Source organism: Ictalurus punctatus, chromosome 9 (assembly GCF_001660625.3).
Source record: "Ictalurus punctatus breed USDA103 chromosome 9, Coco_2.0, whole genome shotgun sequence".
In the NCBI taxonomy this organism is placed as follows: Eukaryota; Metazoa; Chordata; class Actinopteri; order Siluriformes; family Ictaluridae; genus Ictalurus; species Ictalurus punctatus.
In genome coordinates this window covers 26641737-26669678 of record NC_030424.2, presented here as the reverse complement: position 1 = coordinate 26669678, position 27942 = coordinate 26641737, and the positions used below count along the sequence as shown (strand labels likewise).

At 42.0% G+C, this 27942-nt stretch overlaps 1 protein-coding gene across 6 annotated transcripts; it reads right to left on the bottom strand.

Annotated features, from left to right (window-relative positions):
• On the bottom strand, positions 1-27942 carry b3gnt2b (UDP-GlcNAc:betaGal beta-1,3-N-acetylglucosaminyltransferase 2b). 6 transcript variants are annotated; one of them, XM_053682917.1, is made up of 5 exons: positions 27793-27942; positions 6511-6630; positions 4180-4222; positions 3643-3798; positions 1-3520 (listed from the first exon to the last, which is right to left on the bottom strand). In XM_053682917.1, the coding sequence occupies exon 5, from the start codon at positions 3500-3502 to the stop codon at positions 2303-2305; it is 1200 nt and encodes a 399-aa protein (XP_053538892.1). In that variant the 5' UTR covers positions 3503-3520; positions 3643-3798; positions 4180-4222; positions 6511-6630; positions 27793-27942; the 3' UTR covers positions 1-2302. The 6 variants fall into 6 exon arrangements, with proteins under 6 accessions (XP_053538892.1, XP_053538891.1, XP_017331527.1 ...); XM_053682916.1 differs by having other exon boundaries at positions 4180-4219; XM_017476038.3 differs by lacking the exon at positions 3643-3798.

The window sequence follows — 27942 nt, the reverse complement described above, 5'->3', positions numbered from 1 at the left end:
TAAAAAAAAACACTGAAGTTTTATTTTTTATTTAAATGGGGAAATTGAACAAAAAGGTGCATGTTAAGTTACAAATAGATACTTTGTCAGCAATAAAGAACAGGCACATTTGCATGTAAAAAAACAAAAAAACAAAAAACAAAAAAACAGTGTCTCCTTATGTTAAGATATAACATAGGTTTTGATTAAGTTTGGTCTTTGTGGTAAAACTGCGTCAGGTGTGTGTGTGTTTTTTTTTTAAACAGCTACGGAAAACAGACCCGAGTCACCGTGTCAAAAGACGCGAGAAACCACCTGAACGGTACAAACACTCGGAGCTGGGATCAAACGGTTTCGCGCCAGCATGATCGGGTCACGTCTGTTATCGGATAATCGTCATACCGTAACTATACAGAACGGGCGAGGAGGATAAAAAAAATGAAAAAAAAATTCGATTCATATGATTTACAATTTGAATCGAATAACATCGGAAATGTTCGGTCCGTTAAGTGTTCTGCTAAAATAACGAGACCCAGGGATATTATTCAGAGCGTCTAGGGATGTTTAAGGGTTCAGAAAGAAGCAAATATACTAAAGTCGCTACTGTCCCCGTTGAAATGTGAAAGCGTATAAATCATATGACACCATCGCTGAAGTTGATCGGACTCTGCTTCGTCCTGGTTTCGAGAACTCCAGTTGGAAAGCCTCACCGGTTCATAAATAATGGCAGATAAACCTATATAGTCTATAAATATATAGTCATTTGTTTTAAACCATTTATTTATCTATCCATCTTGACGTGTAAACATTTTCTGTTTATTTTTTTTATTTACAGCAAGCAGGCACAAAGTGCAATATTTTGGTTTGTAGGTTTTCAGCAGTGAAACACGTGTAGGATGAAGGACCGACACGGCATTTTAACATTCCACTCGAGCGCCATGCCAAAAGGAAAGAGGAATCCAGTGTCTTGATTAAAAAGGGAAGCAGGGTGTGATTGCAGCACCTGCCCAGCAGGTGTAACTGTATGATAGATAAGACCTCTGCTTTGCCCTGGTGGTGAAAGAACAGCGAACGGAGCGTCGTGCTCACGCGTCTCTGGAAAAAAACAAACCCAGAGACGAAACTATAAACAAAACTACATTGTCCGGTCTGGTTTCCTTATCCAGGTGCGTCACATTAGGCACAGACAGATGAATACTGACATATGGGAAAACGCTCTTCTTTTGAAGCTTGCTTCAGCAGTGTTTTTGGTGCCGTACAGCGACCCATTCGAAGAGGTGAACGGAAACGAAGTTGACGCAGCATGATGCATTTTTGGCCGGACAGACAGTAACGTGTTGTCCTGATTAAATTCAAAGCATAAAAACTGACCGTACAAAGGAATAAATAACCTATCAATCATTCAGAGAATTTAATCAGCCATTACATGACCAAGAAAAGTACACGCCAATTTCCTGACCTACAATACTTATTCTCTGACCTAAATTCACCTAATCTGATAAGCACGACTGCAGTGAACTTGTTTCATTCTACCTTGTCTGTGATAAAGCTCTTCGGGGGGGGGGGGGGAATCAAACATGAGGCAAATCAATCATGAGTGACATAGTGAACCTTGAAAGAAACCCCCCCCCCCCAAAAAAAAAAAAAAATCACAACTAAACCAGCCAACATGTGTGAGAATCAGCACTCCTGGAACAACAGATAAGCCAAAGGTTTCACAATACATTAATCGCGTGGAGCTGACTACTGCAGGTCCTTTCTTTTTCCTTTTTTTTTTTTAATGCAGTAATGCTTTAGTTTAACCTTCATGATTCAAGCTTTGGGAGGGAAAAAAAAAAAAGAAAAAAAAAAAAGAGGCAGCACAAGCAGTTTTCAACAACACGTACTGTCCTATAATCACACAGCCAAAACAAAAATATAAATAATAGAAGATGCTCGACTATAGCGATCGGGGATTCCCCCCCCCCCCCCCCCCCCCCCCTCCTGCACCGAGTTCAAACCAGCTGAACTTCCCATGATCCTATTGTCTTTAGCATAAACTACACCGGCACATAGATTACTGTAATAGAGCAACGTTTGGTCGATGTGTAAAAACCTGTAACACTATTGGAGATATTCATAAACTTGAAGAAATTTGAAACGTTCATTAGCTTTTGATTCACTTCGGAGACACGATGCACAACCGGGCCTAGCTCATGTCTCACACATGATCATTAATAATAATAATAATAATAATAATAATAATAATAATAATAATAATAATCTTAGCTGCCATGTACAGACTAGCAACCCTGAGGTTGGTAAGAAGGCCTTGCGTGAAGTTTTAATGACAATTTAAAGTGGGGTCCTTAAGCCACGCCCATATTTTAATAATGTCCTGCGGACTTCTGGGGTGAACCAGCATCAGGCTCTTATAGGCACACGGGTTGTTACGATATTTCTCCTCAATGCCGAAAGTGCGAAACCCCTTGTGCTTCTCCGGGGCAAGTCCCAGCTTCCTCAGGCACATGCCCGTGTAGACGTCATCAATGGGGTACAGCGGCACCCTGTTCATAATCCCATGGAGTCTCTTGGCCACTTTTCCGGAGTAAAGGTACCCTCCACCACCTGCGTACGGTGGATAGCTCCCTACAAAAAAGTTCTCAGGGATGTAGTACTTAACCTTCTTGTCCCGGTGAGGTCCAGCATTCATTATTACATCCCCGACAAACAGGTCCTGCGCCTTGGTAGGGGACAGACCCTTGAGGAAGTCTATAATCAGGACAGTGTTGACGAAGACATCGTCGTCACCTTTGAATATGAAGCTAGCATCCGGACAGCGAGTGTTGAACCACTCGAGGAAAAGGACCTCTTTAACAGTCAGGTTAAAAAAGGAGTCCCTGTAGTCCCACTGAAGGATGTCTCCATGCATGGAGCTTTCATACTCCAACATCGGCGATAAGTATGGGAAGTGGTCCACGGCAGTGGCGTTGCCAAGGAGGAATACGGTCACGATGGACTTGTTTGCGACGAGACCGGCTCGACCCCAGGACTCTCGTATCGCCTGACGCCGGTCGAAATGCGATTCCAACGATTTGATGGCCAGCAGCAGGAACGGCTGATCTTTGCATATCTGAGGCTGGTCCACGGCCATGCGATAGGACCTGCATCGCATGTACAACAAAAAGTCTTTAAAACGATCTGGAAGCAAGCTGAAATTCCTCACTTGCGTCATGACCCGAAAGTCCGGCTCGCAGGAGTCCTGAGCAACCGTGTCGTTCAGCCAGTCCGGCAGAAGGCCACCGACTGTGGCGTTCGGTCCGTTCAGGACCGGGTTGTTCAAATGGTCCAGTTTCTGCTGCTGGCGGTTCCAGAAGGCCTCCATGGGGGACAGTTTTCCCCAGAATGGTTTGGTGGGGATTCGAATTTTGTGCCGTCCATTTTTATCTTGGCCGCCGCTTCTCGAAACTTCCACGATGATGAAGAAGAACGCAGTCATTACAGTCGTCACGACGACCTTCAGCTTTCTTCGAGGTCCGTGCATGGTACCGGCATTCACCACCTGGACAACAGAGATGCACAGAGATGCACGTTAGATGATAGTCGACACATCGTAAAGCTTCATCATTGAACAAAAACAGGAATATATCTGGAAAACTAGACATTTGTGCAAGAAGAACGTGCCAGGCTCTGGGTCACTGATCGGAAGGTCGGGGGTTCAAGCCCCAGCACTGCCAAGCTGCCACTGTTGGGCCCTTGAGCAAGACCCTTAACCCTCTCTGCTCCAGGGGGCGCTGTATCACGGCTGACCCTGCACTCTGACCCCAACTTCCTGACATGCTGAGGTATGCGAAGAAAAGAATTTCACTGTGCTGTGATGTATACGTGACCGATAAAGACTCGTTATCAGTAAAAATATTATTGACATACAATTACATATCCGAGTATTTCAAGTGATATGACCTGTACTTTAGAGCTTGGTCTAGTGTTGTTCCACATGTACCTTGAGCAACTGCCTGAAAGTCTCTCTCTCTCTCTCTCTCTCTCGACCTAAGACAACCATGTCTTAGCAACCAGGCAGATAGGCTGTACCGTAGTTGCACTCATCACCTTGACCTCCCTATTGTGTGCAGTCTTCCGTTTCCCAAACACAGCTAAACCGCACCCTATTTCCCTTCGACTCATTTTGAAAATTTTTATTTTTTATTTTTGCTCACTTACCCGGTCTCTGCCTCTCTGCCTTGTGACTCTCTTTGCTGTTCTACTTCATAGAAAAAGAAACAAACACATTTTATAACCATCATGCGCTCGGTATTTTCAATCCCTCGTGGCAGAAATGCTTTAGGGACCCACTACCAATCCCATTTCACCACAAAGAGACTAGAACAGCTGAACACAATTACAAAAACAGGAGACAAATAGACCTCATAAATTACTGAATATATTCGGAATACGGTCTGTCCTAGAGCCACGTGTAGTTTTTTGTTTTGTTAGGGATTTTTCTCTTAAAAATATTAAATCCTCAGTTTGTAATCCATGTTAACAACATCAATAGTGTTATATATAAATAGAGATTTTTTTTTTTAACCCCCCCAGAGGCTGAATTTCCCTCCCTACTTGAATCACGAACAATGAAATGGATTGTAAACGCATAATAAATATCCCCCACCCAACTGCTTGCAAAACGGGGCCAGCAATTGTTTCGGTTAGTGTCCGTTGAGAAAAGCGTAGTTCAAAGCAAAAAGAGGCGGAGACAGCCTAACACAAGTCTAACATCTTCCCGCATAAGCAGGGTGTTGGTTATAAGCAGGACTTACGAGGAAAAATCTATATTTCCTATCAAAAATACTGTACGAATATATATATATATTTTTTTATTAAACACAGTCCTAGCACAATAAAAATAAACTCCACGTGCTCGTGTGTTAAAATCTTTGAAGGCTTACGGCTCCTACTCAACGTACTGCGCCGAACTTCCAGTGTATTACGATCATCCATGCTTACAGAAGCTGTTCGATACCTTACATGACAGGAAAGCTACAGGACGATAAAAATAACAAAACAACATTTGCATTATATTTTCTTTGTTGGTGCAAATCTTCATTTGAATACTTTCTGCATGATGTGCCGGACGGAAGTCGCGAGATTAGCTTGAGCATGGCTTGAAAAGGCGACACTTTTCCTGAACTGAGCTGTCTATAGGCGTATACTCAGCAGTGGTACAACTGTTCTCCGAGGATCGATTTCTTAGAAAGTGGTGGCTTTACGTTCGTAATCTCGCCGCTGCTGCTGGTTTTTACATATGGAAATTATTCTCGGAAACACAAGCGCTTATTTGAAAGCTTCCCAGTACGTATTAAAAACCATGCGACACTCAATCGGAATCGTAGGTGGGACCTGAGAAATCACTCTCCACTGTTTACTGTCACTACTACGAGCAGCCATGTCGATACGATGCCGCGTGCCGAACTCGGGGTCGGGGAGACCTTTCTGGCTTTCCAAAACGGAGGACGGGTTCTCTTTGTCCTCTCCGGGTTACGAGCTCCAGTCCGATGCAGCACACGTAACGGAGTTTTTGAAACCACTCTGAGAAACCCAAGGAAAGACAGACGCTTTCGATGTCGCTTCCTTCGAGTGTGACTGACTTAGCGTGCCACGCTTCGTTTGTGTGGAGATGTCATCATCAGCTACACAGGCAGTGAGGGCGGGGTGTGCGATCTTAAAAGAACACCAGCTAGTCAGAAATGCAATTAAGAGATTTTAACATTTAAAAGCTGACGGATGTAAGATGGCATTAAGGTTACATTCAAACCTCTAGAGAGCCAGACTGACGTCTTTCCTACGTCACACACGAGGCCTCATTTTACTGGTTGTGCTTTAAAAAGGGTAAAGTAAACCGGCTCAAATTTGCATGAACTTTCTGTGCGGCGTGAAGGCGTCGATCCACGAGGCGTGCTCCGTCTGACACGATGTTGCCTCTAGGCAAAGGAGCTATCTATTGGCAAACCGCCAGCAGAAAGTGTTTATTCCTGTTAATCATCTATAGTCAGTCTAAAAGAGAAACTAATTCGTGCTGCATTACAAACCAGTGAGTCAACCCTGCCACCCGATTTCACCATAAAAACTCATCTATGTCTTAGCACGCCGATGTTGAATAAAATATTATTTTGATTTAGCACTTTACAAAGTGAAAAAGTGTAAAAGTCGGCACTTTTATCCAAAGCGCTTTACACCGTGTCTCATTCACCCATTCACACACGCCAACGGTAGCAGAGCTGCCACGCAAGGCGCTAACTTGCCATCGGGAGCAACTCGGGGTTCAGCGTCTTGCCCGAGGACACTTCGGTACGTGGAGTCACGTGGGCCGGGAATCGAACCGCCGACCCTACGGTTAGTGGACGACCCGCTCTAGCACCTGACCCGCAGCCGCCCGACGGCATTTCAACACAAGTCTGACTTACAGAAATCGCTCAATAATAAAATCAAGCAGCGTCAAATAATCTAACAGAGGTGTTGCATTGAACTGTGTTCTCATTCGTTATGAAGTGTTACCTGTTGACAGGGGAGAGGCAGGCAGTGCTACGGGTGTATGTGGCCACTTCAAGGTGTCCACGTCGGTCTTTACCCCATCCTAAATACGTAGGCAGATGAGAACTGGAACGAGGCAGCGATCTGTTGGGTGGGGAGAGAGAGAGAGAGTTAGGAAAAAAAAAAAAAAACTAAATCCTACATGTATTAACACACATCATCTCGTTTAGGGAATTAGAGGCAGCCAGAATAATCAGGGCGGCTTACTAATTATATAAGCCGGCCAGTTCGGTTTCACACGTGGCACTTACTAGGCTAAAGTGTGTATTCGTTCCTTAATCATGCTAACTAATCGAAGAGGTGCAGGAGTAATGATTCACGCGACATCAAAGGCGTGGCCTCTTCTTTGTGGAGCAGGGTTAACGTTTCCCTCTTTGTTTGCTTGGGGTCATGGGAACAGCTGGTGGAACATGCTCAGTCAATCATACTCAAACATAATCACCATCTTTTCGCGCATCTTTCAGCACAGCCACCGTTCTTTACGTTGGACCGAGTCGCCTCGGCAGCCGAAAAAACCTGCCCCCTTCCAAAACCTCCACGCTGCTTTAATGATTACTATTGCAAAATACACTGCCTAATGCACGCAGATGTCTGGGGTACATTTTCGCTGGTTCTTTTCCGTCTTTATAAGTATACCGCTAATGGAGTGGATACTTTACCACTCAGCAATCCAATTATCTGTCCGGCTGACAACGCGCCAAGAGACAGAAAAGGGCTTGTTCCAGACGGACACGCCTTACAGCGATGAGGAGGAAAAACACCAGGCTATGTGGTCTCACATCTGAATACGAGCTCATCCTTCATACACACACCGAGACACACATTACAAGCTGTTAACATCTTTGTACTCAATCTACATCAACCTCTAATTCATGGAAAAGGTGTGTGTGTGTGTGTAAGTAAACACAGGAAGCACTGAGCAGGGTTGTGTATACCGGATAATAAGAAGGATGGACGTGGAGAAAGTAAAGCACCATTCATCCTGGTGCTTGGAAACCTCCAAACACTTAATGTGGAAAGCTAGCATCAATTTTCCAAAACCAGCTCGGCAGGAGCCGTTTGGGCAAGAACCAAAATTTACACAAACGTTCCACTTGCCTCAAAGCGCCGGAGTTACATAACCCCGTACAAACTTGCCTACATGGATTTTTCTTCCGACATACTTATAACGTACTATAAAACGGACACACGTGTGCAACCTTTTACAAACACAACGCTAGCTGGTAATCCGAAACATCCACCGAGACTATGTTATCCTAGCCCGGTACAATAGAAGACATTTCTCGCAGCATTTTGTGGAAGATTGTGGATTATGAATTTCCATGTAGGTTTTCTAGCACGTTCATCCTTTCATCTGTTCGCGTGTGCGTTTATATTCAATAATGATCCTGATACTTTCATTTACATTCGGACACCAAAAGATGTCTTCGACTGATGCTACATTATGAAACACGTATACATGAATTTCAGCTAACCAGAAGCTTCTTCTCACCCTCAGGGCCTTAGAGTTGCTACTGAACACACAACAAATCCGTTCGCAGTAAGAAACAGGAGCACGAGCCTCAAGTCCCGGACTGTGAGTCACCGAGCAAACTGTGAAAACACTCTGTTCACAGCAACGACTGACGCTCCAGCTAAATATTTAGGCTTCGGAAAACTTTCATTCGGCGCCAAACGTCAAACAAACATTCTTCAAACACGCTTGTGTGTACTGGAATGGCATGTTCGACCGCGCCAAACCGCGCATCACGAGTACTTTACAGTACGAGTGTGTGAAAGAGTGAGAGACAGAGCGAGAAGTGTGAAGGAAGAGAGATATGCAGTGCACAACAATGATTGAGAGAACAGATAGCATGCTCAACTACACCATTTATTCCCACTCTCTATTAAAAGTGCAATGGAAAATGAGTAGTTCGTTATGTAAATTCTGACCAGTGACCCCATTTTAAGACCGACGCTTTAATCTGGTCCACGTATTACAAGTTGCGTAATATTTTCATGAGCGTAAAGCCCTGGAGCATTGATTTCTGTGCGTTCCTGCACTGGTTTAGTTCATATCTGTACACACGATGCGTTACCACTGATGAGATTTTCACTGTGGCATTTACTTTTAAGTTTGGATCCCTCCCACAGGTTGTCTAGGCCAACTCTCACCCACCAGCCTTCTCACTACATCATATGACCGCTACCAACCAGGTAGTGTGAAAGGCAGTCACGTGCTTCCTCCCAAGAGATGTGACATGAAGCCACACCCGACTGCATCTTTTGAAACTGCCGTGTCACAGGGTGGCAGAACACACTCGGGTGGGGGGAGATAAGTGCCATCCTCCCTCTTCCGCACCCGTGACCTCACAAGAATTGAGGATAACAATAATTATTATTACTACAACGCATAAATGAAGTTGATATGCACAGAACTTCATCTCCTGTGAGCCAATTTGCATCTCAATTGACCACAAGGTAGAGGACCTACGCACCAATGACTCGCACAAATGAATTGCATGCATCCTGCCGCAGTGAGTGCATACAGTATTTACACAGTCTGTACAGCAGAGCGCTCCTGATGGTACTGAGGCCTCCGACACACACCGTGATAAGGCCTGGCAGCGAGAGAACATACCCTCACTGCTTAGAAACACGCCGCACCATCAAGACCTTATCTACCGAGCAAGATAGACTGCGGACGTGAGAGACTATTCTTAGGCGTGATCGTTTTTCAACTGTCCATCAACGATTAGCGAGAACACAAGCTGTTGGATATTCGTTCTTGTTTGGGTATGCGGTTCCGCATCAACTCAACACCGCATCCTGCAGTCGTACAGGAGGATCGGGGCCTTCACCACCATCGCCACTTTCACAAACATAAATCCTTATCACGTTTAGGAGCCCTGTTTTCAGTTAATTCAGGCATGATGGACGGCTGATTTTCTTCATGGTTTACTTAATGCACGCGCACACACACACACACTCACTCACAAGCATACAAATACGGCCCTGTTCTAACAAAGCTGGAATTCAAACGCAGCCTAAATGCGGGCAGAAAGTAAAAGCTAGAGATTTCTGACACACAAAATGCATATTAGAAAAAAGGAGATCACTTGGGTTCGGTGCCACAGTGATGAAGACTGCAGTCTGGCACAAAATCTTACCGTGTTATGTGTCGCGTTAAATGTTAAAAGAGTAACCGTTACCACTTAAAGCGTTTTATACCGCAGCATTTCATCAATTATCATACCTTTTTTTACTTATTAATGACAAAGACGCCATGCCTTCTATGCATCTATACTTCCTTTCAACGTTGTGGAACGTCCAAAGCGCAAGTTCCTGTAATCGCTTACTTTATAACAGCTATAAAAACACACCTTCCATCCCCAGGCAAGACAAGACCGAAAAATAAATAAATAACAATTACGCAGCTCGTCATGTCATTGAGAAAACCAGAAGCACAAGATCGTCTGTCCTGTAAACTATCCCGTGGTGGAAAAAATGACTGACGGTTACGAAACGCAGACACTCCCGTCTCTTGACGGAAAACGTCACGTTCCTGTCTGTTAAATCGAAGCATGTTTGACATCATCTGTTTATTAGCAGTTTTCGATTAAGCATGGCATCCAACACACACGTCCCTGTGTACGTGGTTACCATGGAAACGATAACGTATTAATATGAGCGCGTTAACTCAAGACGGCAGTGACAAGTAAATGCATAGCATGAAGACTTTATTAAGCCCAAGCGCACAAGACCTTAGAGACAGGAAAAGAAAAAAAAAGCGTGATATGAGCCAAGAGTCAAAACTGGGGTTTTCTGCCTAGAAAAGACTTTGACGATTTAATAAACCATAATGACAAAATGAACCATGGAAAGTTGGGGTTTATTTTTTTTTTAAAAATCTTTTTGGAAAGATCACGACGAGGAAGAAGCCAGTTTAACAAACGCAGCGGAAACAAAAGTCGGGATCGTTTAACGGTGTCCAAAACCTCATTAGTTACGTTTTTAGACCACGTTATTAAATAGTCACATGCTAATCAATTCTGATTTTACAACCACTGTCGGAGTGTCCGTGACGCTCAGGATGAAATCTTTAACTGTGATCTCACTCGGTTCTCACTTCTGGCGCTAAATATATTCATATGGTTCGACATTACTTGCAGCTGAGAAGCTTGGAGGGCACCGTGTGTACACACACACACACTAATATTGGCACCCTTGGTAAATATGAGCAAAGAAGGCTGTGAAAATTTCTCTTTATTGTTTGAGCTTTTGATCTTTTTTTAAAATATTCTGCTCTCATGGATATCAAACAATTGCAAACACAACACAGGTTTATCCGAAACAAATAAATCGTTGTTAAATATAGGTGTGCAACAATTACTGGAATACCTATGAATTCAAATGAGAAAAATGTATTCGAAGTATATTCCCATTGATATTTTACTTTTTTTTTTTTTTTAAGTAGACCTGGGTGACTAGGAACAAGAAACTATTTAACCATGACTTCCTGTTTCACAGGGGTATAAATATGAGGTAACACATGGGCCAAAATCCATTCATAACACCTGACTGCCTCTTCCAGAAAGCTTCAAATGGGCCGTGGTTGGATCTCCCAGCAGGACAATGATCCAAAACATCAAAATCAACACAAAAATGGTTTACTGACCACAAAATCAAGATCCTGCCATGAACATCCCAGTCCCGGACCTGAACCCCATAGAAAACCTGTGGGGTGAACTGAAGAGGAGAGTCCACCAGCGTGGACCTCGAAATGTGAAGGATCTGGAGAGATTCTGTATGGAGGAACGCTCTCAGATCCCTCGCCATGTATTCTCCAACCTCATCAGGCGTTATAGGAGAAGACTCAGAGCTGTTATCTCGGCAAAGGGAGCTAGCACAAAGTATTGACTAAATGGGTGCCAATAACTGTTGCACACATATTTAACAAACTTGTTTTTTTTTTTAAATAAACCTGCATTTTGTTTGCAAAACATTTGATATCCATGAGAGCAGAATATTTGTGATTTTTTTAAACAAAAGATCAAAAGGTTGAACAACAAAGACATTTTCTCACAGCCTACTTGGCTCATATTTACCAAGGGTGCCAATATTACTGGAGAGCACTGTGTGTGTGTATATTTTATATACACACACATATTCACATTTATGTATATCACAATGTGCGGGGTTCTCCCAGGCCGCCGCACAGATTTTCAAGTATTACACAAGTACAGTGTAATGCCAACATGCTATTTATATCCAGCTGCAACAAGTGGTCTGGTTCCTCTATCCCCTGCTGAAGTTTCATTTAAAGGAGACAGACACGGATAAACACTGGATCTAGTGGGAGATCTGCTGGAGAAGCATTAATGAGGTTTTTAATCATTAATCATTAAACAGGACGAAGGCTGCTCCCATCAGTCATCTTGTTTTGGCACAGTACACTATGACTGGATTAGACACAGCTCCCACAGCAATAACACTGATGTGTTATGACCGAAAAAGGTGAAGTGAAACACAATGAGTAATCCTAAACTGTTCAAGCAAATTTCACCGTGTTTGCTAGGACTGACGGGCATGACGAAGATGCCGAACAAGCTGCTCACCCACACCAACGCAGCAGACAGTACGTGGGCTGAATAACACACACAGTCACCTCTTTCCACGGCCAGTGTCGGCATCGCGTAGATCCTCGACTTCTCTGATCACCGAACAGTCTGGATAACCTTTATTGCTGAAGTAGAAAGTCTGAAGATCGCAACAATGCTGCGGGAGTATCTTACAGTTACACATCGCAAAAAACTGGCCGTCCTTAAACGGCGCACTTATATAGCGCTTTTATCCGAAGCGCTTTACACCGCGTCTCATTCACCCATTCACACTCACACACACACGGTAGCAGAGCTGCCACGCAAGGCGCTAACTTGCCATCGGGAGCGACTTGGGGTTCAGTGTCTCGCCCAAGGACACTTCGGCATGTGGAGTCACGTGGGCCGGGAATCGAACCGCCGACCCTACGGTTAGTGGACACCACGCTCTAGCACCCGAACCTCAGCCGCCCGTGTCCTTCGATTCGACAGTCACACACGGCTTCGTCTGTTTCAACAACTGTCTCGGTCTTGTACACGGCACAGCTTTCCAAGCCGTGGATGTACACTCGCACGATGGGACTGTGCAAATATTAACCAAGAGCAGCACCCGAGTGGAAAGGAACATTCGTATGAAAAGGTTTTACTAGTGCCAGACTGCCATGGATAAGTTTCTGAATAATATACAAACAACAACAACAACAACAATAATAATAATAATAAAACGTACTCTTTTTTTTTTTCTTCCTTAAATGGGTAACATGCAAAACTTTGTAAAATCGAACAAATCAGATGCACTTACCGTTCAAAAAGTAACAAACCCTCCAACTTACAGTTGATCTCCAAATCACGAGATCATATGTGATCAAAAATGGTGAAAAAAAATGACGATTTTTCTGGCAGAATTACACTTGTGTTTATTACTCACTAATGATATTTTTTTCAACCAGACGATACAGAAAGTGGTTCGTGTGCTGTCTAATCATGTATAAGCCGTTATCAGTATTGGTATCGTCCTGCAGCGCGCTCCAGTCGTGCTGTTTCGGTGTGAGTAGCCCTGTGACGGTGACAGATATTTACCACCGCGGTGGTACGGATGTCACAGCCACAGTCGCAGCCCTAGGTGTGACAATATAAACCTCCCTGCTTGTGCGCGTTATCCCCTGCTTAAACAGACATGGCACTTGTATTTGCAAGTTAAATTTCATCCGTCTACCGAAGGCCCTTATTTTGTCGACATTTAAATGCATGTATCCTTGACATCATCAGCTGGACAATGCACAACGCCTGAACAAGTGTTCGTGGCAATACTGTGTTTGTTCAGACCATCAGACAATTATCTATGTACACTTAACACTGATTTTAAAAAAAACCAACAACAACCACCTTATCGATGCTTTCATGGCGGTTTATCATCGGCACACGGCTCCATCGGTGTCAACAGCCGTCTCACGCTTAAAAGCTTCCCAAGCCTTGGGTATGAAGTCACGGGTCTGAATACTAACTGATGACATCGAGCAGGACGCCTAGGGACACGCAGAACCACTGTAAAATGAGTCATTGAGAAAAACTGCGTCAATAACTGCTGGAGGAAAAGGTTGCAGGAGGACAACCGTGGTTGATGTATAGCTTCCTGTTCATTTATGATGGTTCCGTACTATTGACAGGAAAGTTGAGTATTTTAATCGCCTGGGAGCAAAGAATCTTAAGCAGTAACTGCTCAGCTGTGCTCAAAATATCTGCCGCATGCCTGGAATAGAAACCCAACTGAAACCAGATTCCTACTACATTTAACCAATATTAGTTAGAAAATAGGACAGATGACGTCACGACGTTGTGATGCGTCACTGAGACCCAACAACTACGCAGCAAGTATGTGAGCTCATTTTAATCTCACTACATTATTTCGTGGGTTGTTTTTTTTAAATCCTGTAAACCAGTGGCGTTTCAGTTCCACTGACAGAACCGCTAGTAGAAATTCATCCCGGGCTAATACAGAAGACATATCGGGTGATACGACACGGTGTCAATGAACTTTGTGCGCACGTAACTGAATTCTGCAAATCATAAATTATTCTGGCTATCTGCTACACTTCGCCCGAGTATGAGCGACTCGACTAGGCATCAGATTCGACTAGTCATTAGCTTTCAATCATAGAGAGTAAGGGGTATGACGGTACACTCACCATTGGACTCACGGTACCGGCTTCGTGATTTGACTCGATTCTCGGGAAATTGTGAATGACGAAACATTACGACTGAAAAACGCTCCTTTTTCCATTTCTAAAATCATGAATTTTTGAATAGAACTAAATAAAATCAAGAATTGCTATGAGTAGAGGTTTAATATTGTAAAACAGAAATGTACCACAGGTTCACTGTATCTTAAAACGTACATTTATAAATTCTCCCAAACGTTTAATTGACTAAACTAAAAGTATCTGACCTGGGCAACAGGATAGAGTGAAACATAATGGACTCCGAAGCATTGACCGCATTGACCATTTTAACCAAAAACAAGCCGTGACTTCTTCCTTGGGCATTGTGGATCGCCGCGGCGTGTGACTGGTGTTATTTGAAAGCTACCGAAGAGCTATTTTTAACTGTTATAACATGTTCATATAATCCTATAAGGTATAGTGTGTGAAAGTGTGATCCTTAGCGATCAAGCCCGGCGCGCACTCATTATGGTTCGTACAGGACGGGACCGCTGGTGTTTTAAAAATTCCTACAAAATGAATTGCACATTCCCACGGTGCACATCGTCAGTCACATGACATTTTCACGTCACGACGCATCATTAGAGACGTTTTAGAGACCGTCAGAGTTAGTGACTCAGGTCTAGATCAAGCATCTACTCAGCCTCATGAATTAGAGAAAGCAGAAGTATGCAAGGTTAAAATGTTGAACTTTACCTTAAAGTTTGTGGAAGTATTGATATGGACTTTCTGAGACAGTTTCAGTTTCACCTTACTGGAAGACGGTATTGTAAAACGTTACCGTAACCTTCCGTGAAAATGCAAAGTTGAAAGGACCGTATACCAGCGTGAATTTTTCAATACTGTTCCAGATCTGGCAAGAACATATGAGTGTGTTGGTATATATATATAAGCAATTTACGCTGAAATGTTACACTTTGAAATATACATCCACACGCATGCATCCCAGGGATCTCGAGGCTCCCAGGGAACGAGCTCAATTAGACGTGACGTCCGTTCATTTTTGTACAGGGTAAAAGTTATGTACAACACCGCGGTTAATCAGACCCTCTTCCCACTAATCGTACACCCGATATAAACTTAAAACGCCCGTTAAAAAGGAAGGAAGCTATTAAAGAAAAACCCTTTCAGGCATTTGACCATGGCATGTTTGGATCCAAAATCCAAACTCTTCCAAAATCTGTAGGATACAATGATACCTCCATATAAATCCTACAAACACTCGACCACTCGTTCATGAGATATCGCGCTACGAGTATCTCGGATGGACAACCACCACCAAGTGGCAGAGGCATCGAGTAATCGGATGGCTTTTTCAGTTTGTCGTGTTAAAATGTTCATTCTTTAGACCAGTGGTTCTCAAACCGGGGGCCGTGGCCTCATGGGGGCCGCCAGATGGCGCTACGTGGTGCGGCATAGAAATTCCAGAACATTATTGTTTTGTTTTTTTATTATTATTTACTTAACCTGTATACAAGTCGGGATTGCCAACCTCTGAACTATGATTAATGAGAAATATTAAATCAATTAAATCAATTATACACAGCATACTAAGACACTAAGTTGATCTACTACTGTACTGTTAGCCACATCGCCGATCAAACCCAAGACTATTTATAACGGATACGTTTTTAGACAGAGGACGTAGTCGCTTAGCTGAGAAAGTTGATACAGAAGAGCCCAACGTGAAAAAAAATGAAATTGTGAAAATCTGACGACTCTAGGGGACCACAAAAGGGGTGCACCCTACACAACTGGGGCCTCCATCACCACCTATCATATAGCTAGCTTCAGTTCCAAGTTCATTCGTCATGTGCACGAAACGTCGGTGACAGCTGTACGTTCAAACGCTTGTCGTCAGGCTCAGGTACTCCATAGCTGTGCAATACCAAAAAAATATATATACACACACACAAACACACACAAGATAAAGGGGGGAGTGGAAAGAGGAGGGGCCGGGGGGTATTTACAAAGCAATCCTTTATACATGACATATGAAAAATCCTTTTCTTTTTTTTTTTTTTAAAGGGGGGGGTCACTTTGCAATGGAAGTCTAAGGGCAGTTGCCGACTTACGCTAATGCGCGATTATGTTAAAAGGCACATTTCTGTGGTGTACTTTATTTAGTATTTATATTTGTGGTTACTTAGCTAGTAAACATGGGAGTGCCTTGGTTTCTGCACAATTTCTCAGGAACACCACAGAATCTCATGGGCAGCATGAGTAACCTGACGTCATTGTTCCAGTTTTGGAAAGTTTGACTGGACTCAACAGCCGCACTTAGATTTCCAGGACAAGCAAGTTTGAAGTAAGCAGCATTCCTGTTCGTTTCTCAGTACGGGGAACTGTCGTGGTGACATTCCTTTCTGAGTCGCGGCTTTTTTGTTCCTAGACAGTTGGGAACCCGCATAAGGAATGATATCGGAGCTATGTACTAACCAACACAATCACGTGACAACACTGTAGCCAGGAGAGACTGGCATGCCACAGTGAAGTGCCACCAAAGGAGAGGAGCCCGATATAGATTAAGGGTCAAAACTCAAACCACAACCATCCACAGGTCTGCTCGTAGCAGCAATTCAAAAGCCACAAGATCTACAACCAACATCCGAAGAGTTTTAGTTCTACCGAACAGACACAGACTTGAAGGTAATGACTAAAAACACAAGTGAAAGCGCGTGTCTGGGCACTGAACGGTATCATTCCTCACCATTTGGGTGGTAAATAGGGATGTGCAATATGACTAAAATCATTCTCGTGATTCATCATGATTCTCAAAGGCATCTCTACGAGAGGTCGACCAAATGATGGGTTTTTCCGAGTAATTGGCACCGATAACCGATTGCTGGAACTATCAGAAATCGGCAAAAATCCACACCGATAGTTTTTCCCGGTTGCGTCTGAGAAGGGTCATTATACAGTACGAGAGCAATAAAAACCTCACTGACAAATTTCGTCGTGTTATTCGAAGTGTTTTTTGATTCATTTTGGATTATTTGTTATTTGGATTGTTACTTTATGAATAGTTCATATATTAATATTTATTTCATTTTTAAAAATCACAGTACACTTTCATGGTGCGGTCACTACTTTTGTAATAAAGTTCAGCAGGTGTTTGACTTTGGGCGTTATGTTCCCATTCAGTATCGATTTTAAAATCCATCGGTTCATTAAATCGGTGATTAGAAGGTGCTGCCCAAGTCAGCTATCGGAAAACTCTAATTCCTACGATACATGATGTGCAACCTTTTTTTTTTTTCCCCCCTCCCAGTAAATACATTTCCAATGACGCTATTCACATGAAATTTTCACCAGACAGCGGCATTAGCGCAAGAAACCCGGGCACATAAAGAATTCACAACATTAAAGTCTATAAGTAAAGTAACGTGCAAGAAAAACGTTGACGCGTCCTGTAGTTATTTCCCCCACTGTATGTTTAACAGGTAAATTCATAACCTTTTACAAAAATTATAACCTTTTACAGTTTTAAAGAAAGTTCGTAATTATTATTATTTTTTTAAACATATTAAATGTATATATTAAAAAAAAAAAAAAAAAACTATCACGAAATATCTCTCAAAGCATACTGTTACAATTTATTATGATATGGATATTGTATTGTCCTATCGCCCAGCCCTATGGACACCTTTTGGGCCTTTGATATATATTTATTTTAACTAATTTTAAGTTTCAGATAAATATAAATAAATTCATATCCAGTTTTATTCAAATAACCAATAATGGTACCACCCCAGTGTTAAGGAAAATTACTGCTTAGTACTATATTAGCTGAAAGTATAGAGGTAGCATAAAAGCTTATGCTTTTATTTATTGTTAAAAAAAAAATCCAATGATTTAACACTGAACAGGAGGATTTATTATTATTATTATTATTATTATTATTAAAAATAAAAAGCTATGATTAAATTTTAGCATTATGTTTCAGTATAAAATTTTCAATGCAACTGAAGAAAAATAAATAAATAAATAAATAAAAACCTCATTTAATGTTATAAAAAGATATTGCCATGACATCAAAGAAAAATGTTACAATTTATCATGATACTGATATTATATTGTATCATCCCTAACCACATCTCTCTCTCTCTCTCACGCACACACACGACTACCCAAGCTATGTACGTTACTTTCACATCGTGACAGATGTGCATCACACCCAGTGTCTAAATGGCCAGGAATTTCCCACCGCTTCAACTTAAAACTGTTGAAGTTCCCCAGAAGAATGGAAAAGTTCCGATCGCTTAAACTTTCAAATGATTTCAGACAAACTTATTACTACTAAATCTCAATCATTAAATGTTACATTCGCATTAAAATGATCATAACATTCTCATAACCGCTCTAACGTTACAACAACAACCAAACACCAACAGGCCTGTTGATAACACTCAGCAGGATTGTAATTAAGCTAATTAAATGTTTGTGGCACATATCTGAGTAATAGTTCTAACTGCAGCAAGTGAGTAAAAGCATGATCGCTTCCTTACGACCGAGCGCTCATGATTACAACCTGTAGCGCGAACTCTGCGTAACCTTCCACAAAGTCGCTTAGCTAAGTGAATTTCAGCATACGTAAATTCGTGTTTTAAACTACAAAGTGAACACGCTCAGAAATAGACAACGCTCTCGCTATAGATCAGTCCTGTGTGTGTGTGTGAGTGTGTGGGTGTGTGAGTGAGTGTGTGGGTGTGAGAGCGAGAGAGAGAGAGAGAGAGAGAGAGAGAGAGAGCGCGCAAGTGCGCAAGAGACTGTATCTGTGTGTACTTTTCAAGCTCTGAAAAGCCTCGGAGTTATTTTCCACGCCGGTGGAAAATGAGAGCGGCCCGGGGCCTCCATGTGGAATTTGGTAGCTAAGAGTGTGACATCACAGGATTCCCCTGAAGCAGGACTCGAGAGAATTCAACATGTTCCCAGTCACAGTCACATGTAGCCCAGTCGTGCTAATTAAAAGACACCAAAATGACAAATATGTAGAACGTCTGCCACTGTAGGCTGAAACAAAACCACAGCGCTGGATACGTGGTCTAGTACGAGAAGAGCCGAGCGGCACGAATTTAGCGACAGGGTTGGGTTTGGTTGTCGCTAGCAATTAATTAATTTTTTTTTAACATTTATTCCAAAACAATTAAAGTGAGCTGAGCAGATGAGAAAAGGTTTGCTCAAGGGTCCAACAGTAGAGGGCCGTTACAGTTTCACGGTATATGATTGAGTAATTACTTCACCGTTGAACTTTCCAGCGGCTCTCATCCCTTTTGTGTGCAATTTTACAACCTCCTACCTCGGGACCCGCCTAAAACCACAGCAACCTCTGTTTATCTGCACCAGGGATGCAACTGCACTGAAAACCTTTTCCTGTGTAATCTTCTACTGATATAATCATGCTGCATTGCTACCCGCTTTCCAGTGTAATCTTCTACTGCTGTAGACACGTTGCTGTTACTCTTAATTAGAACGTATGCTTCACTTTTTACGGGTACGCTAAGAACAGCATACGATACGCGCGGCGCAAATTCGGTCATCGGCGGAGTACGCGCGTACTGCACGCGCGCCACACGATTTTTCTAATCGCGCACAGGTCGCATTTAAGTCTTCTGCATTATTCAGTTGTTCCACAAGGTGGCAGGGCCGTTGATTCTCAAGGTAGTCGAAGAAGAAGAAGAAAAAAAATGGAAGAGACGGAAACTCTTGTATGCCAGGAGGGGAAGTGCAAGCTGTCATAATGCGCAGGCATCAAACGGAGTATACTTTGAAAGTCTACGCGTACGACTGTACGAAGTATAGTTTAAAAAAAAAAAAAAACAACAACAAAAAAAAAAAACAAGTATACCAGAGGCTTTAGCCTAACATTATCATACACAACCGACAGAAGAACATGGTATTACTGACCAGAACTAAACCAAACAATCATCTATTTATAAGTAGTGCGGCACACTGCTCCTCTAGTTAGATAAATTTTTTGGCTCGTTGCACCGCCTTTCCTCACAGCCATTCTCTTTCAGCTTATAACAACATGATAAATAATCACAACGGGCTTCTTTTTATACAAACAGATTTATTCGTAGATCATTCGTATGAGCATTTACACACACACACACACACACACACACACACACACACACACATACATAAGAGCGCCTTATTGGAGTCTCAATCCAAAACACATCCTCATGCTAATTCACTAGGTCAGGGACAAAGAGAACCACTGAGGACATTTTCGTTTATATCAGCTGGCGTTAATTAAAGAATATGAAAAAGTACAGAAAGTGACCCCACGCAAACCCAGAAATTAAGATAAATAAAACTAATCATTCAAAAAAAGATTTAGGAAGATTTAGCACTCACTTATTATTATAATAATAATAATTATTATTATTATTATTATTATTATTATTAAATATCTGAATGGACATTTACCCTGATTGTTCATTTCATGTTCCAAGCTGTCTGTGCACTTGAACTTTTACGGAGTGTTGTGGGCGTCACTACATGCAAATGAGCTGTGTGGGGAATGTGCTGTTCATGTTATGGGTCATCAACATACACGCGCGCAAGTACAAAGTAAACCAGTGGTTTCAAAACTTTTGTAAATCCTCGTTTGGAGTTCATTTACAGTATTTATGGTGAATAACCTTACATGAAATGAAACCACTCGATCTTTCAGCAAAATACGCACAACTGATGTTTTTATTCGGGGTACACTAGACCTGCGGAATGTAATCAGGATAGATGCTTGATTAGTACAGTGAGACTGTGGTATTTTTTTAAACTAGGTGAAAGTTTAGACGTAAATCACAAACTTCCAGCCCTAACTGTTGATTCAACACTGCTTCTTCAAAGTGATTTAAAAAAACAAACAAACAAACAAACACCCCTCACACCTAGTATCTTCCCCCATGTTTATTTCTTACCTGTGGGAAGCATTGGTTGCTCGTTAGCTTCACCGCTTAGTTCAAACACAACTAAAAAAAATATATCATGCCTGGAGATGGATCCTGAGATTTGTAAGGTAGCATTTGCCCGTTTAACAGTTACCCCCCCCATCATCCTCAAAAATGTTCCCAGATCGCCGATGTAACATTTGGTTACCCGACAAGATCCACCGCAGCGGCAGAACCCGAAGAGAAGACGCAGAATTCACCTGACTGGATTTTGTCACGCTCAAACGAACCCACGCCAAGCCAACAGTCAACACCATATAAGGTTTGACTATGATTACGTAATTTGGGTATTAACATAAAATCTCCTGCTATATGGTAGGCTACAAATACAAATTAATATTGCAACTGTTATTATTATTATTATTATTATGCTTGCATACAAAGCGTTGTACTTTGAACTCGTCATAGTGCCCACACAAACATTAATGTGGCGTGCTATGCGACACCAACGCGCGTGGCAAAATACCACCACGGTCATGCTGTTGTCATGGCCGCCACCACAGCCCTATACACCAGCGAGCAGATCACCACCAAAGGAAGGAATTAAGAAGAGAAATGTTGGCTACAAGCCAAGATCTCACTTGTAAGCGTATTCATCCATCCTAACGTTGCCTTACAAATACCACAGGCTTTATCTTGAGAGCACAAATGCTGACAAATAACTGCCTACTCAACCATTCTACTAGAGATAATATTCTTCTTGCATACTGTGACACATTGCATAATCGCTTCCAAACCCTGCTCAAAAAGATGTACCCGGATCTGAAATTACGTTCGCTGAAGCATTGGCAAAAGATTCAACAGCGCACATACGGGCTTCACAGCACAAGCGATAATCTGCCGGAGCACTCCTGCCGCGCCCAAGGCTCGTTCGAGTTCAGATATGCTTGAGCAAACACAGAACAGGAAGGTGACCAAAGACAACAGAGCAGGGTTTCCCAAACAGGGCTTCATTGTGGTGGCATTGCTGGGGGTTTGAGAGAGTGATGGAAATGGGTTCACAATGACATGTTAAGTTGAATTTTCATTTAAATTTTTATATTATACACACACACACACACACACACACACACACACACACACACACACACAGTGGGGGAAATAAGTATTGAACACCTCAACATTTTTTTCAGTAAATATATTTCCAATGAGGCTGTTCACATGAAATTTTCACCAGACATCAGTATTAACTCAAGAAATCCACACATTAAAGTCCATAAATGAAGTTGTGTGTAATAAAGCGGAATGACTCAGGAAAAAAACGTATTGAACACGCCAACTAAAATATATTTAATACTTAGTGGAGAAGCCTTTGCTTTTAAAGACGGTTTCAAGACGCTTCCTGTATGAAGAAATTAACGTTCCGCGGTATTCAGGTATGATTTCGGCCCGTTCTTCTAAACATATTGCCTTTAAATCTTGTTCAATCGGATTGGAGTCAGGTGACTGACTGGGCCGTTCTAACACCTGGATTTTTTTCCCTCTGAACCCAATTGAGAGTTTCCTTTGCTGTATGTTTTGGATCGTTGTCCTGCTGGAAGTCCACCCACGTCTCATCTTCATCATCCTGGTGGATGACAGCAGATTCTTCTCAAGAATCTCCCGGTAAAGGCCTCCATTCATCGTTCCTTCAATTATATGAAGTCTGCCAGTACCATGTGATGAAAAACAGCCGCACAGCATGATGCTTCCACCCCCAAACTTCACTGTTGGTGTAGTGTTTTTAGGGTGATGTGCAGTGACATTTCTTCTCCAAACATGGTGTGTAGTATGACAGACAAAAAGTTCAATTTTATTCTCGTCTGACCAGACTACACTCTCCCAGTATTTCATAGGCTTGTCCAAAGGAGTTGTAGCAAACTTTATACGAGCTGCGACATGCCTTTTCTTTAGTAATGGAGTCTTGCGGGTGAGTGTGAGCACTGGAGTGCCTAGTCTATTGTTTTCTCTGTGACGATGGTACCTGCTGCCTCCAAGTGTTTCTGGAGCTCTTTCCGAGTGGGTCCTTGGCTCTTGAGCTACTCTTCTGTCTATTCTTCTGACTCCCTGGTCAGAAATCATGCGAGGAGCTCCTGCATGTGGCCGGTTGATGATGGTGTTTACTGGAGGATTCAGACATTTTGAAATACATCTGTATCTGATTCTATCATGTTTCGCAACAATAAGGTTGCGAAGGTCTTGGGAGAGCTCTTTGCTTTTACCCATCATGAGATATTTCTTGTGTGACACCTTGGTAACAAAAAGCCTTTTTAAAAGACCATCAATTTACTAACCCAGCTGATAATAACTTGCACAGATAGGGGGTATAATTACTTACGGATTTCAGCTGGTTCCTTGCCTTACCTTGCCTCGGAGAACTGCTTATTCTTAGCGTGTTCAATACTTTTTTCCTGTGTCATTCCACTTTATTAAACATAACTTTACTTATGGACTTTAATGCTCTGAATTCTTTATATTTCCTGATTTCCTGAGTTAATACTGATGTCTGGTGAAAATTTCATGTGAATAGCCTCACTGGAAATATATTTACAGTAAAAAATGTTGACGGGTCCAATACTTATTTCCCCCCCACTGTGTGCGCGCATATAAAGTCAGAATCTAATTTACTACTACATTAAATCATATTGTTTAGCTAGCTAATTCATTCTTCAACTCCTTAAAAAGCACTTCAAATGGACAGACTAGAATTAAATCACAAGACGATAAACCTACAAGAACAAGTTAGGCAACGAAACCTCTAAAGTGGAAAAGGTACAGCTGTCAGTACAGCGAGGGGGTATTCACGTTTCGGATTTATGTGCACGGACACTGACGAGGCCGAGCTCTCGACCAAGTGTATAATATATTCGAAACAGCTTTCTAATTAAAATACGGAGCCAGCGTTCTTAAAAAAAAAAAAAAAAAAAAAAAAAAAAGCCATTTTAGAGACAAAACATGACAACCAGCAACAAGAACTGTAAACTATTTTTTCCCCAACAGGCAAATTTTCACTTAACATTAGTCTGAGTAACATCCAGGGATACTTGATGCAAATATATTGACCTGATGCAAATTTAGATTGAAAAGTTTCAGGAGACAAAAGGTTGGGATCCACTGCGTCTGAGAAATGAAAGAGAAGAGGGTTCAACCTCAGGACGTTGTGTCTTCTAATGATCATCACTTTCACCTTTGGAGAGGTGTTTCCCCTTCAGGATGGTCAATCAAAGCAAAAGTCTGCAAGTGAGCTTTTTCCAGTGAATAACCCAGTCACTACTTGCGCTTCAGTTAGCAGCTGTTAACCTTCTATGCAAAACAAATGCAAAAGCCTTCAACAGTGGCAACAAAAAACACCAATCTCTTCTCGCAGGAGGTTTCATCAGAAAGACTGGAGCATAAATGGAGCAAGTTCTAATTGAAAGTAGCTCATTTCCATGAGTGTGAAAGAGCTTATTTCACGAAACTACCAGTACGCGCATGTATGAAACAACGGCCTGGGCCTCATCACGAGAGAGGGCTTTCCTGTGTGGATTGCTCGCGTGTTATACATTTATAATATCTTGAATTTTATTTTTATAACTCTATATTACTTCCCATTTTCAAAGGGTTTGACGCTAAATGTCATAAAGTACAGCAGCGGCAGTGAGAGTAAACATTCATAAACTCATTTCTACAAGATTAACTTTTATAACCAGACTTCACACATCACTCAGCCTTCACCGGTTTATTAACGGTTTAGTTCATAAGTGTCTAGTGTCACATTTCTCTTTTTATTTATTTATTTATTTATTTTTTAAAAATTATCTGTAGCATAAAAAGTGAGAACATTAAATTAGGCTATTTTAGCACAGAAAATTAGGAATTGTCTGAAACTAACATTTAGATCCATAGCGTCTTAAGTCTATATTACTTTGACGATTAAATATCCATAATTTGTTCCTTATTTCAAGACTTTTCAGAGCTGCACAAGATCCATGGGGTATACACCAACAAGCCTAGTCCTTCTTGTTACTAATTCGCATGCCTCAAATACCTGTAACATACCCCTTGAAAATGCTGAAAGCAATACCAAAATGTAATCAGTTCATCAGATTGTAGCAAAGGATAAATCCGGACGAATCTTACATTTAATTACTTACAGTGCTGTGAAAAAGTATTTGCCCCATCCTGATTTCTTCTGTTTTTGTGTAACTCTCATACTACATTGTTTCATAAATTAAAACAAAATCTAAGATAAAACAAAGGCAACCTGAGTAAACACAAAATACAGTTTTTAAATGAGATAGATAGATAGATAGATAGAGATCTATATCCATCCATTTTCTATACCGCTTATCCTTCAGGGTCGTGGGGAACCTGGAGTCTATCCCAGGGAGCATCGGGCAGAAGGCGGGGTACACCCTGGACAGGGTGCCAATCCATCGCAGGGCACAGTCACATACACATTCACACACCTGTTCATACACTATGGACACTTTGGACACGCCAATCCGCCTACCATGCACGTCTTTGGACTGAGGGAGGAAACCGGAGTACCCGGAGGAAACCCCCACAGCACGAGGAGAACGTGCAAACTCCGCACACACAGGGCAGCGGTGGGAAGCGAACCAACCCTGGATGTGTGAGGTGAACGGATTAACTACTAATATAACATAATATAATTTTATAGGCTCAAATGAAATGATCTAAATATAAAAAAATAAAAATGAATGAGGCTTTATTTGAGCACTTCCGTCACTGAAACAACTCAATACAGCCTTGTTGTGTCATGTTGTTGCAATGAGAAACAGCCTGAGGGCGCTGTGGGATACGCTGTTGTGACTGCACAGAAGGGGAGAAGGAGAATGAGTGGCTATTAAAGAGATGGAGTTAAGCACGGTCGTGCGTTTCTCTGACGAATACTTTATTTCTTTTACAAGCGTGGTATCCCACAAGCCTATAAAACTTTGAAAGAAACACCAGTAGGACGGTAACCTAAATAATGTGTTCAAAATCTAAATATTAAATCAAATTTTCAAAACGCGGCTGGGTGACATGACCAACCCAGAAAGGTTATACAGTACAGAACAAAAAGGTGACACCACCACCACGGTGGCAAACTACCACCACGGTGGTGCAGTTGTCATGCCCACCGTCACATCCCTAATCATGACTTAATTTTCCCACGATCTCGACATAACAAAATAGTTGTTTCCTCATGATAATGACTTCATTTTCCTGCGTACACGTCATACCCTGTTGCTTTAATTGATCTGGAGGCACTAAAAGCTTAGCGCAGTCCCTCAGCATCACGGATCAACCGGTTCGTTTTAACTCTGATCAGGGAGCCGGAACAACTCTGTGTCCGTCGGCGACTGACGACTTCCACTCCGACACTTGAGAAGGAGGCTTTATCATCGAAGACAATATAGCGACCCCGAACGTGTACTCGGTTTCACAGCCAGCCGACTTGAAGGACCGTGATGTCTTCATGGCTACAGAAAGACGCCGTTTTTGTCATGTCAAGTTCCCGAGAACACGACTACTTTGTTATTTTGAGATCACGAAAAAAAGAAAGCGTAATAATAATAATAATAATAATAATAATGATGATAATAATGATGATGCATGGCTTCTCTTAGGGCTTCCGTACAAACCTCATGCTTCTCAGGCAAAACAACTGATTTTCTGACTATTTCCAGAGCTTTCCATAGCTCAGTTATCAGTATAACAATTTAAGACTGTTATCACGGTATACCTTTACACCAGTATATCAAAACACCTCTTAAAAGTAAGAGTAGTTAAACAAAAATAAATGACGTCTGAGTGAATAAAACCGCTCCTGACTATTTTGGGACGTTCTAGTTATGACTAATTAAAGGGGGGGGGGGACGTATTTTCCTGAGTATGGACTCCTTTAACACCCCTCCCACATGGATTTTCAAGAGGGGAAAAGAAAACAACCGAGAAGTTTAAAAAGCTTCGTGAAACATCCGCTTTAAACACACAATTTCCAATAGCGAAGAAAGAATGTGAACACGACTTCAAGGCTGAATCGCAAACGGATTCACAACGCACTAGGTAGGGTGTATGAGTGCGCGTGACTTCGTTCTAAATGTAGTGCACCTACGTAGGGAACGGAGTGAGATTTGGGACACGACCAACGCCTTGGTTACAGAGCTGGTTGGCTTGTGAAACTTTTGCGAAAAAGATGATTTCCTGAAAATATGGGAACAAAACCGGGTATTAGACATCCGCTATGATGACCAAGGGGAAAACGTGCACTAGTAGTAGTATATATATATAAAAGAAAAAAATTATTAAAATGTAAACGTCAGCCGGTAACAGATGCTTGCTTAACTTTTCATCTCAGCTCCAACGAAAGATAAAATAGTGCGTTCGCGTCTAGTGAATGTAAACACGGGAATAAAACCACACAACACACCGAAAAAGTCACGTTATAGAAGACGTTTTCGCTTCGTGTTACACTTTGTTTATTTAACAAAACCAACAACAACAAATGAGAACAATTACCTTTATAAACAGAGGTAGAAGTGCCTCCTTACATCCTGTTGCTGTTGTCACAACCTGTCTCTGCTCCGTCGTCAATCTAGAAGCGCGCGCTCGCCAAGGCACTACCAGATGTCGTCTTCGTTCTATGCTGGATAGACCGAGACAAAAATG